Raw genomic sequence first — 13,406 nt, 5'->3', positions numbered from 1 at the left:
TTAGAAAAATCTGACAGAAGTTACAATTAAACAGGCAGTTCAGCTACTGTTTAATGTCATTTGCACTTTTTTAATTTGCCAAAGCTCATACACTTTTCAGTCATTGTTGGAGCCCAGCATTTCCACTTGTTAGGCCTTTGGGAATTAGTATCCAATTATAGCTTTTCTAAATATTTAGCCATGGTTTGTCGGTGAAGTGCTCTTCTGAAAGCAGGTTTATCCTGAAGAAGGAAAAGGCTGTCACTATGGGGACCCTAGCCGCTTCTGTCCATCTACCTGCATGCCTGTCGCTGCCCTCGACGTTAATTCCAGACACTGAAATATAATCACGGTGATGAGGAAAGTAAACCTTAGCTGAAGAGAGACTGAAATGACAGCATGATCCGTCTGATCCCTGGCTAAATAGAGGTCAGCAGTAAATCAAGGCTGTCTAAGAACTGTTTGGACCAGAGAGGAGAGAAAAGTTTCTAAAACTCGATAAGTGTGCGTGCAACTCGCCATTTTCTTTTGTGTATTGCGCATTTACAATTCTCACAACTATATTCCTAAATTGGAGTGCGTGTCGTTTCCTGAGTGAAGCAGATTAAAGAGCAATCTTCTTTGCTTTAAGTAATCTCCTCTATAGGGAACACATAGTTTGCAGTGTCTCTGTACTTTTATGTCTCTGCACAATCTATGAGCATTACAACTTTTCTCACTGTTAACAGCCTTTTATAATTCCTTCTTTTCTTCATATTCATGGCCCCAGTGCCATTCTTTGTGTATTTCTGCTTGATTAGACAATGAAGCCAACACTGGTTTTTGCAGTCACATGCGTAGCACAGACTGCTGCACTCCTACACAACTTCATTCAGTTACCACAAAGCCACATAGTTTTTTGTTCCTGCAGCTCTGCAGCCCTGCACTGTGTGCTGTGAGATGAAAGATCGGGCCTGTTCCCCTCTTGTGAATAGCAGGTGGACAGTCTGTCAGCTCTCAGGCATGCCTGCTTTGCTTGATGTGTGTCCAACTGGGTGGTGAGCAGGTTCCATCGGCACATTTTTACTTTTGCTTGCAAGCAAACGAGGTTCAAATGTGATTCAACCATCATTAAGATTCACAAAATTACTAATCTAATTTGTTGGTCCTGATGAATATTACATAGACTACTGAACTAATGTTATGTTTATGGATTTGTTCTCTTTGATGCAAACTTTTTTTTTTTTTTTTGCCTAATAAATGTTCATTGACAATCTGGCAAAGACATTTTATAGATATTATTACAGTGCAGCTTTTGGTATCCATCTTTTGCTCTGGCTGAGTAATTTTAATGTTGTGTGAAAACATGGCAAGTTGTGTTGTAATAGTAGTAGATTTAGTTAAAATGGGCTTTGTATATAAAAGATTGGTGGCGATTTGGACACAGCGATGATTGTAGAAGGCGGTCCACTTAGAGTCATGAATTGTGGCCAATCCAGGAGTACAAACAATGTGGATTTGACAGCTGGTAACAATCTCCATTTATACTCCACCTGCCTGTTTGTTCATAGTTTTCTTGACCTCACTACCTGAGTTTGTGAACAAGTGACATTCAAACAGACACATTTCTGTCCTATTTAAAGTGAAAGCATCACAGCAAAGGATTTCCGTTGCACAATTACTGAAACAATTTCTCAAACAAGTACAGTCTCGGCAAATGTCATTTAATATCTTCTATTATATTGGTAGCCATTTGTCTTTACCAGTTTATCTGACTGTTCAGTCAGCTAAATTAAATCCATCTGTCCAGCCCAATCCTATGGAGAACTGTGATGTTTCTCAAACGTATTCTTCTTCTCGTTTATACAATACCGTTCCTTTAGCTGATAGTTAAGTGTATTTATGCCTTAGCTTTTTATTAGAGAATATAGCTGCGGTGACGAGCATCGTCTTGACATTTACACTTTTGTTTAAGCCATAGTTAAACGGCAGTAATTATTGTTGCTTTAAAGAGTAGATGGCGGTGCAGATAAAATCTGATATTATTTAACAACTGATAGCAGAAGAATCCCTGATACAGCTCTGAAATTTTGAATATTGGGAAAAATCTAATACTTTTTGTCATGGATTTTAGAAAGTGAAACACTTATATAGATCTGTTATACATAGAGTGAAATATTTCAAGCTTTTAACCCTTAAGAGTTGTGATTGGGCCACCCCAAAATAAAAAAAAATTATCCTGGGGTGTTTGGTTAACATAAAGTGTATCAGCCAAATGGGTATGCTCGATTATCAGCACAGGTTTTAAAAACTCAGTTCTAAAAAAACAAATCTGACATTAAAATGGTTAATGCATTTCAGTTCTTTACAGTTCTGTAAACAGAGCCTATATTTCATTAACTACCGTAGTCACGGAGATCAGCAAATACTATTAATGTGTTGGTGAAAAGTAGAGAAACTGTAGCCTTTTGATTTTTATCATTGTAGGACAACAGAAGGATGGCAGCAGCTCTGGAGCATTTTTTAGAAAATGTAAAAAAACTAAAACGTGATTCGAAAATTAAACATTCTCAAATTTTATTAAAAAGAAGTAAAAGGGGAAAACTGCAGTGTTGAAACTCATCAGTCTTTTGAAGAAAAAAATGTGTTTGTACTTAGAAATTAATATCTGAAACACAACAGACTGAAGTTAGGGTAGAGTCTAGAAAAGGTATGAGGTGTTAGTTAATCACCAACATTTTAGAAACATAACTGAGTACAAAAATTTCATTTTAGAATTGAAATCATTTTACAATTACATAATGTTTCACCAAGATTATTTAGCAACAAAAAACACATTTTTATAATCTGCACTGCTTCATCTGGCAGGGCTCAGATCCACACTGTGGGTCATGAAAAATTAAGAAGGGATTCATTAGATTTAAACAATATTCGTTCTGTAAACTTTGTTTACCAGATCACACAGTTGTGCAGCTGTAATTTGCTGGGTAAAAAGATGAAAAGGATGGAAAATACCGAACTAAAACAAATGACACTAAAAAAGTGTGTAGAACCAAACAACTATGTTCTTATTTACAAGAGAAATAACAGGAAAAAAATAATTTAAAGGTTAGAATCTTGATGGAATCAGTAAATCCAGTTCAACATCAAAACCACAAGATATTTATTTATTCATTTATTTATATATATTCAAGGACATCAAATTTTTTTGGAAGAGTCACTTAACTCCAATCAAAAACAGTATTTTCGCTAAACGGACATTTGCTCTTCTCTGCAGTACACACCTGTATGTCATCTTAAGCATTCGGTGCATTTAACAGGACACCATAGTCACTGAGCCACTGAAACCTCACCTCCAAGTATTAACATGAAATCAGTTCCTTAGATTTTGTTCTAAGGGATTCACAATTCATTTTATATGTATTTTTTTCTTCCGTATGACCTTTACTAAGAAATCCAACTTCCTTTAACAAGTAGTTGGTTGGGTAATACAGCAAGTTCTTACCACCAAACTATTATCAGTCTGTGCTTTTCAGTTCTTTCCGGCTGTCACCTTCAACCTAATTTCCTTTTCACCGTCTTTCTACAGCCCAAATTCCCCCCAGGTCCACTAAAACTGCACTTTAACCCAAACCGGAGCTGTAAGACGGCTAGAGAACAGAGGTGAGCAGAAAGGCAGAGGCGACTTTAAAGGAGTAGAGGGACCTTTGACCTGGCTGCTTTTACCTGACTGTCAAAAAAGTTTTCAATAACACTAAATTATGTTCACACAGCTTTCAACAGACTGTGGGATTGAATCTGTAACAAAACTGCTATACAGTCTGATTTTTGCTTAATTTTTTTTCAATACTCATCAATCAATATTAATAAATGTAGCAATGTTTTAAATTAATATTGCAGTATAATAGCAACAGAGTACTAGAGCAGAAGTGCATCGTTACATAACATAGTCACAGTTTACTATGTTGGTCTTTTTAACTGCTCTCAGTTGTTTAAGAAGTTTAAGAAACGGTAAAATTATGTAAATATAAGACAAGATAGGCAGCCAAATAAAGTTTAAAAAACGGTAAAATTATGTAAATATCAAATCATCAGATGTCCGATTTTTGTGATGACGTTTTCCACCAACTCCGATGAGTGAAAAACTAATAACCTGTTAGAAGATAAATGGCAACAACGTGTTTCCTTTAACTGACCAGACTGTTTGCAGATGTTGTCAGCTATAATGTGAAGGACATGAATTAGCTTGATTATTGGTTCAGAGGTGAAACACTAACATTATGACTAGCTTCAGCTGACATGCTCGCCACCCTGCAAACAATAAAAGTTGAGAATGGTTTCTGAGCTATGATTAGCTGTAATTACCGACCTTCTAATCCGCCGCTTACCAGCTGGATCGGCAGGCGTAATGGCTTTGCACATTTAACAACACCCCGGCTCCGTCTTCCCTACCTTACAAATTTAAAGAATGCAACAAGATTCATTTGCAAACAAAGGTAAATGTGCACATTGAGGCGGGTTTATGAGTCGGAGGTTCGTCTGAAAAAGGGGCCGATCCATTAGACGGGGTGAAAGATCACCAAGATGATGATTTACAAGCAGTGAGTGAGGAATGAGGTTGCTTATGGTGCTGAGAGTTGAAGGTGGGAATTGGGGCAGTAAGGGGATGCTGGTGGTAGGGTGTGGATGGAGAGAGCATGGTGAGGATCTGAGTTCCAGGAGCAAAGACAATGAAAGTTTGAGATTCAGATGAAGGATTAACCGTAATGATGGCTGATAATGGCAGGGAGAGTTGGAGCTGCAGTGGATGACGGTGAAGTGAGTGAATTCCCAGAATATGCCTGTCATGGAGTAACCTGTCAAGCCAGATTGATAATGTGTAGCACTCCATGTTCTGCACATTAGCAATCTGGGTCTGCTCCCATCAAATCCAATTCGGGAAAGGAGGGACTTTCAACAGAACTTTCCAAGCTAATTGGGCGAAGCGACACCTAGTGCCCGCCTACCTAAGGTTGGTTTTAGCCAATCATCGCACCAAATAAACATGTAAGGAGCAGGCGCCATGAGAAGCCACAAGTTACGCTGGTCAAGCCTCTTCTTGGTGTTCTTCTTTTATAGATGAAATCGTGGATTCTTACTAAACAGATGTGATAACAGCTACGTCCTCCTGCGCTGACATGTTTATGTTGGTTCAGCTGTGGGCTCAGCAGCTCTTGCTTTCATCACTGCGGCATGTCCCGCCTTAAACCATAATACTACAACGTAATTGGCCCTGACCGTTTTCGAGACCGATAATAAATACGATTGAGATGGGAGCAGGACAAGATGGATTCTCCTCTCTTTGAGACAGGCCCGTATTGAGACAATGTGGTGCCCCTGGGCACTATACCTCAAAGCCCCCCCCCCCCCCCCCCCTTACCCGTGCTGTCCTCCGGTCAAAAACATCAGACATAATCAAGGGGATTTCTGTAATGTAATTTACTATTTAATAACTTACACAACTACATGTAGGCATATGAGCAGTGAGCAATATTCAAATATCTCATTTTAAAATGTTGAAATCAAAAAAATCTTGATTTATTTATCATTTATTGTTATTGTGACATCAGTGTTCACAAAACGAATAATGCATGGTCTTTCAACAATTTCAAGTAAATAATATAACAATTTATGAAAAATATATATTTTTAAAGCATGTGTCATGTGGTGCCCCCCCATTGGCCCTTATGGATAATCCGCCCCTGCTTTGAGAACACAAATATCGCGAGAATTCAGCTTGCAGGCAAGGTTAGCTGTGGAGAGGATTATAGGTCAAAGTGGAAGTTTGACTCAGAAACCAGTGGTAACTTTAACCAATAAGCCTGGTCAACAGACGAGGAGTGGTGGTCCTGCATCTCTAACTTTGTGTTGATCTACCCGTTTTTTTCATCAACAGATGAGGAGTGGTGGTCCTGCATCTCTAACTTTGTGTTGATCTACCCGTTTTTTTCATTTATTGGAAACATAATTGCCAATACAATCTATGCAGGATTGTAGTTGTGACCTGAAAATGTGGAATAGGTATTTGCATATTAAAGGGGTCTTCAACCCTGGTCCTTGGTTTTAGATGTGTCTTTGCTCCACCGTACCTGAATCAAATGATTGCATGACCTCCTCAACCAAAATGGGCTGCAGAGGCCCACTAATCAGTATACCTCTACAAATCTAGACAGTTATTGTGTAGAGCTGTTGTCCTGTTCAAATGTGAACCTTTGATACAGCCATAAGTCTTATGCAGAGTCTAACAGGTTTAGTTTGGTGTATTTGGTGCAATTAATTTCCCCGTTGGCTCTTCCTGTCTCTGTTACCACCACCATGTCTCTATGGTGAAGGTGTGTTCAAGGGGATGTGCTCTGGTAGCTCCTTGCCTCACATGGTGTTTTACATGAAAGCCCATAAGTTTGATTTTGATCAAATGGGACAAGACATGTCTGCTGTGTCCCCTACATGACTGGTGGCAAACATAAATTGGGATTTTTTATGTCTTTCCTTCAACAATGGCTTTCTTCTTGCCAGTCTTCCATAAAAAACAGATTTGTGGAGGCCATGATTAAGTGTCTGTTGTTTATTGGTGTCTTCCTCAGTCTCTGTGTTGCTGTTTGTTCACTAATGTTTCTCTATCAAACCTCTGCAACCTTATCTTAGTTAGAGGCATTACAATAAAGGGGGCTGAATGCAAATGTACACCACACTGATCATCTTTTTGTTTTTAAACCATTTGGAAAAGCATTTATCGTTTTCCTTTGCGCTGCTCTCCGCGTCTGTATTTGGCTATAACGTCAAACCTGTGAGGCAGCAGCAGCAAACCAAAAATCATCACCAGCCATCTCTGGGATATGTTTTCTTACCGTCTCCCTTTCATCTGCCTCCTTTAGCAGCTGGCCGGTTTAAACAGGCTGACACACGGGGAAAGTAGACGGACGGCTCTGTTTGGAAAGTCGCTCTTTGAAACACATACTTGTTTGGTTTAATGTTGAAAACATCAGGAGCCCAAAGCTTTAAATTTTGCCGTGGTATAAATGGTGCAGGTGGAATGTTTATTGTGACGGCCATTATCTATCCTGCCGGTGCCAGCCTTCTTTCTTTAACCTCATATCTTTTTGTCAGAGCAGAACGTAACCTGCTACGCATTTATTATAGTGAAGATATTAGAAAAAAAACTGTTTGAATGACTTCATTATAGTTAGTACTACCTAAATAATATGAACTGACTCCCCAATCTTTATCCTAATCCCTAAAACACACTGCTCTGAGCGAAAAGCAAAGCAATAACTCACATTCCCTGGAGTCAGCATTCTCTTTTATAGCTGTTCTTTACTAGCACATAAATCTCATTGTCAGCATGTTTTGTATTGTTCTCCATTACCTCTGTAGAGCAGAAAGTTATCTATGACACAACCTTAAATGTATACAGTCGTTTTCAGGATATAAGACTAGGAGGGATGACAAGATAAGCTTTATTGAATTAGAATAGAATATGTGTTGTTCATGTGTTGATCAGGTCAAGGGGCGATAAATTATAAAGTCCAGAGAAAGGCTTGATGCTGTGAATCTTCCACTTGTCTATGGAGATTAGGTTGTGATTCAAGTTCCTCATAGATGAGCAGTCATTTTATTTCCTATACAAACTTAAGCAGGTTTCCTATGCAGCAGCATTGTGGAAGAGCATCAAAGTTAATTAACAAATTTTCCATCCAGCCAGCCATTTGTCCCAGTCTGTGTGTTTTTTTTCTTTGTCTGGCTTCATGTTTGAAGCCTGACCGCTTGGAAATATCTGCTACAGAGTTATAGTGAACTTTTGTAGTTAATACTCTAAGGACTGATGACTAGATATTTGAGTCTGGAAAAGTATGGAAGAATTTAAAATGAAAGGTGGATATAACCTTGTGTTAAGTTACAGCAATATAATGGAAATACAATAGTTTGCCTGTGTAAAACGTTTGATCTCTATCATTTATACCGTCGCCTATCCAAACTGCTACGTTTATTTAGGTGGCAGGGATAATTTGTAGATACTGACTTAAAACCACGTTCAGACATTAGTCAGTTTCCCACTATAGATTCCAACAAAACTGAACAGAAATAAATTAATTCTAATTGTTACAAAACTCTAAAACTTTTATCAGGTGATACGATCGTTTGTTGTATTATTTAGTGTTTTTAATGTGTGGATTTAAATCCAAAGTGAGGATTGTTAAATTTTAGTTAATTGGATAATTGTTCTGAAAAGGTTATATGTGACTTTTTATCTTCAGCCAATTATTCCCTCAGTTCTGTTTTTTGTCTGCGCGTGTTATTTTGAGTTTGGCTTGATTAACCTAATGCCTTTGCTCTTTGCTTTCTTTCAGCGGATCAGTTTGTGTGCCACACTGAGGCCGTTGCAGATATCGTGATCCTGGTGGACGGCTCATGGAGTATAGGCCGGATCAACTTCAAGCTGGTCCGCATGTTTTTGGAAAACCTGGTCAATGCGTTTGATATTGGCATTGACAAGACCAGGATAGGTGGGTCCCACTCATTAACTCTATTGAACAGATTGGAAAACTGCATGATCATTCGTGTCATCTCTTTTTACAAGTCCAAAGATGTTTTTCTCTAATTTTGATCATTTTGTTTTTAATGATAAATCCCCATTATTACAAAGTAAGGTTTGAAAACGTATCTCTCTTACCTTCTTTCTCTTACAGTGGCAACACAAACTTGGGTCTTCATCCAGTCTTGTTTCTCAAAGGAACAATTGTTTAAATCTTTCTAGATATTGTTCTGACTGTATGTAGCACCGAGTTGAGACGCATAACTAGTTTGATGTTAGACTTTTCTGATTTTGGAAGATCAACACACATCTGCTAGAACTAGTTGCCATGTTTTCTTTTATTTCCCATTTTAAAGGGGACACTTGCAAAATCCACTGTTTTAGCCCTTAAATATTTTTTTGTGCCTAGGAATGCAGAAAATTGGGGGAGGGAGGATAACTGAGAATTTTCCTGTTCATATCCTCAGTCATACGTGTTGTGGCAACCACAAACAGGCTTAAATCAGAGGCAACCAGACTTTGACTAATTATTTTACTGAAAACATTTCACCTTAAAAGCTGACCAAGTGCTTTTAAGTACTTGGTCACCTGAATCCTGAAGAGACTGCTTATATAATCTCTTTGGAAGGAGCTGGAGGACAGAGTTGTAAACACTGGGGAGTTGGTAGAGTAATCCTCCCCCTCTGTTCAGTGTTGGATTTTCTCTTTTGACCAAGATGTTTTCTTTAACCTCTCTTTCAAACCATCTGTTTTTTTCTGTCCAAAATCTGGACATCACTGTCAGCTAAAGAGTGCCCTTTGTACCTGAGGTGCAGGTGTACAGCTGAATATTGCCCAGAGCTGCAGCCCTCCTGTGCTGTGTCATGCATTTATGGAGCTGTTGTTCAGTTTCTCCGATGTGGGAGTCTGAGCGTCCTCGCTGCATTGGACCGCATTCACAACGCTGCTCAGCTGTGCTTTGGGTGTTCTATTGACAAAGACTCCTGGATAGACATTAAGCTGTTTCTGAAAAATACTGAGGGGGAAAGTCTGGTTGCCTCCGAGTATAGCCTGTTTGTGGCGTGATTTTTACACGTCTTTACTGGGCGTGGTAATAAATGTTGAAGGTACAGTATTGTAATTCAGCGAGTGTGTACACTTAAGCTGTGCATGTCTGCCTTCAGGCCTGGCGCAATACAGCGGTGATCCCAGGATAGAATGGCATTTAAATACTTACTCGACGAAAGATGCCGTCATTGATGCAGTCAAGAACTTACCATATAAAGGCGGAAACACTCTCACAGGTACTGGACATAAATGAAATTATTACTTGCAACTTCTTTAAAAATGCACTTTTGGTCTATCTTGTGGAAAGTTGGCAAACAGTGTTTTGTTTTTGTTTGCTTTTTTTATCTTTATTTTCCTTTTTTTTTTTTTAGAAAACTTTGACTGCATGCTACCCATCACAAATATTATCTCTTCCTATATTTGGTTATTTCTTTAAAATCTATTTCTCTTATTTAGGACAACACTTGTCCTTGAGTGTTTTTATTCACTTCTATTTTTATCTCCTTTCATTTTCATCACTCTAACACTCTCCACAGGGCTTGCATTGAATTTTATCTTTGACAACTGTTTCAAGCCTGAATCTGGCTCGCGGGTTGGGGTACCAAAGATTGGGATCCTCATCACAGATGGAAAATCCCAGGACGACGTTGTACCCCCAGCAGAGAGCCTGCGAAAGGCTGGCGTTGAGCTGTTTGCTATTGGTGAGAACAGACACGATTCTGCTACTGCTTGTGTAAAACTCTTTTTTTTTTTTTTTTCTATTCCTCTAAATTGTCTTTTTTTTAAAACATTACTGACCTGCTGAAATTTATTTATGAGGACACTGTCTGAAGAAAAAAATATGACTTGTAAATTGCTTCTGCAGTTGATGCTGTGCCAACAATCAAACGTCCTTTACTCTTCTAGGTGTAAAGAATGCTGATGAGAACGAGCTGCGGTCCATCGCCTCGGAGCCGCATCACACTCATGTCTACAATGTGGCAGACTTCAACATTATGAGCTCTATAGTCGAGGGACTGACAAAGAAAGTGTGTGAACAAGTGGAGCTGCAAGACAAAGACATCAAGCAGCGTAAGGAACAGCGATGAAAGGCGGAGAGACTGCAGAGATCCCAGAACAGAGGATTTTGTACTGGCATCCGGAACAATAACATCACCTTATAATCATTAATCCCAAATATATACGAAGGCCAAAGTAAAACAAGACAGGTTTACCAGTATAGCATTATTCAAACTGAGAGTCATTTAAATTGGTTTACACAGAGGCAAAATAACAGAGGGAAAGAAAACTACATTCATAAATAAAAAACAGAAATTAGAAAGAATATTAGAAAATTAAGCTCCACATAAACAGAAGGAAACAGTAAAACGCTAAAGTAAGATTCATATATAGGACTGGCATGATAGAAGGTAACTAATAAAGCTAACTGATTCTGCATGGCTCAGGTGAGCCAGGAGTTTGTTTCATAGCTGATCAGCATAGAAACTAAATGCTGGCTCCCCTGATTTAGTTCTGGTTCTGTGAACACAGAGTAAACAGATTACATGCATGGTCTATGTGGTTCAAATGTGACAACCAGCTTTGAAATGTATTTAAAGCCAAGTAGATCCTTTCAAATTAAGAACCCAAACCCAGCTACGTATGACCATGACTAATTTTGTGCTTAGATACTGTTGTATAAATTCTAAACAATAACTCACTTCCTGGACTTATTGAATAAGGAAACGGTGGAGAGATGAAGTTCCAGCCCTTTTACTGAGAAACAGAGCAGAGATCACATAGATGAAAAGTAATCGCACCCCACGCTCCGCTGCAGTCTGCGTCTGTCCTGTTTCTGATTCTCCCCCACTTTCTGGCTCTCCCTTAATACTCGACAGTGGCTTTGCAATGAGACTAAATGGGGACAGTCTATCCAAGACAATCGTCATTCTGCACAGTACGTAGCATTTGGCCTTGGCAATCAGCAGGACCGTGCTCACATGTCCGACTGCCCTGAGGCCATATTGACTTTAGCATAATATTCCAATAACAGCTACGCATGTGGTAGAAGATATTACAATACTTTGCAATCTCAGTGAGGGAGGAAGCAAGTAGCTGTGGAATCAAAGTGGTTCTAAAATGGAGCCTTGATGAACCCCACAGATGAGGCCGAGTTGGCGAAGTGAGATCTGAGTAAGTCTTGCTCAGGATAAGTCAGTATGTTATGGTCAGCTGTGTAAAATACAGCATTTAGGTCCAGAAAAAGCAAAACAGAAGCTTTAGATCCATCAATATAAACTTGTATATAATTTAAAACCTTTACCAATGCTGCCTCTGTCCTGCCCCCGAAGCACTGAAGAAATTTTAAATTTTTTTTTTTATTAAATGTTAATTCAATAAATAACTAATTGATCAAGTAACCATTTTTAAAACATATTTAATTGAAAGGTAATATCAGAGGGAAGTAGCAACAACACTGGACCATTACGTTCCATATATTTATGTGATCTTTGATTCATAACAAAAACAGCATGATTTCAAATACAGGAAAAAAATGTCTGACTCTGTACTTGGATGTTTATTCTGCTGTGTTTATTAGTTGGCATTATCAGATCTAATCTAAAATCTTTAATTTTTATACAGTTAGGGTAAACTTATACGTTTTAAAGTATTTAAACCTTACCTCAAATGTATTCACACATTGGAAAGTCCCACAATGTCATTTACCTGACAAACCAAAATGAAAATGTTGTAAAATGAATTAAACCACAAAAACTCTCTCCAAAACAGGCCTGCACAAAAGCCCAGAAAGTAAATACGTTTTCATTTACCCAGAATTGTGTTTCTGAACTGTCTTCATAAATTTCCTCACTGGGGCGTAAAGCATTGAATGACCTGAATGTATTTTTCCCATTCCTCCACCTTATCCCCATGTTCACACATACTGTCTTCAGAAATTACGCCAGAAAAAAAGGGAATGCCGCTCAACCTGGAGACCTCAGAGATCACAGCTCGGGGCTTTCGGGTCTCGTGGAGTCCTGCGCCGGGAAGCGTAGAGAAGTACAGAGTGGTTTACCGTCCTGCTCAGGGAGGAGAACCACAGGAGGTAAATTAAGTGTTCTCATCTGAGAACATCACGGTATATAGAGTGGCTGAAATAAAAAAAAATGGCAGCCTCATAGCAGACGCTTTTATAATGTGAAGCTCTGTATTGTCTCGTAATCTATGAATACAACACGTGTGGAAGTGTATTGAAAAATCTTTAAAAAAGTGGATCTTAGGAGTGGCTGAGTGAGGAAGGGCTCTGTGCTGTTTTGTTTATCCGATTTTCTCCAAGTTGCTGATGTTATTCCTCATTGATGCCTCCCTTATCGCTCTATTTACATTAACCTGGTTTGTCAGTACCAGCTGTGAGTGCAGAGTAAAACTAGCACTGCAGTGGATACAGGTTTTAGTTTGCTCCCCGAGCATCTATTAGAGGAACAAATATAGCTACGTCTAAGAGATGGTGGTGCTCTCTGTCTAAACAATGTGAAGATGTGGCTAAAAGATAAAATAACATTCTCTTAATGTAGCTGGAATGGTGTTGGGTTTTGTTCAATCAAATGAGTCTGACTTTCAGTGTCTTTGTTTAGACAGAATTTGAGATGTGATCTATGGGATTAAAGTCTGGTTTTTAATGTTTTTCTGGGCTAAATAAAGATAAGGAGTCCCCAAAGCTGAAATAACCATTTAAAAAAATTCCATTAAGATCCATAATGTGATTTTTCCAGAAGAATTGTGCACACATATGATTAAATATTCTGTTTAAAAATAGGTTTATTGGGAACAGATGTTGAATAGTGGATGT

The 13,406-nt window shown here is 38.6% G+C and overlaps 1 protein-coding gene across 2 annotated transcripts in view; it reads left to right on the top strand.

Annotated features, from left to right (window-relative positions):
- col14a1a (collagen, type XIV, alpha 1a) overlaps positions 1 to 13,406 on the top strand; it is a 201,746-nt gene that overhangs the window by 44,361 nt on the left and 143,979 nt on the right. For both annotated transcript variants that reach the window (XM_036131224.1, XM_036131229.1), the window contains exons 6-10: positions 8,346 to 8,501; positions 9,694 to 9,813; positions 10,114 to 10,278; positions 10,484 to 10,648; positions 12,511 to 12,662. In XM_036131224.1, the coding sequence (XP_035987117.1) occupies positions 8,346 to 8,501; positions 9,694 to 9,813; positions 10,114 to 10,278; positions 10,484 to 10,648; positions 12,511 to 12,662 (758 nt within the window). The remainder of the gene's footprint in view (positions 1 to 8,345; positions 8,502 to 9,693; positions 9,814 to 10,113; positions 10,279 to 10,483; positions 10,649 to 12,510; positions 12,663 to 13,406) is intronic.

Source organism: Fundulus heteroclitus, chromosome 3 (assembly GCF_011125445.2).
Source record: "Fundulus heteroclitus isolate FHET01 chromosome 3, MU-UCD_Fhet_4.1, whole genome shotgun sequence".
Taxonomy (NCBI): domain Eukaryota; kingdom Metazoa; phylum Chordata; class Actinopteri; order Cyprinodontiformes; family Fundulidae; genus Fundulus; species Fundulus heteroclitus.
The sequence above is the reverse complement of the archived record's forward strand: the minus strand, read 5'-3'. Positions and strand labels throughout refer to the sequence as shown.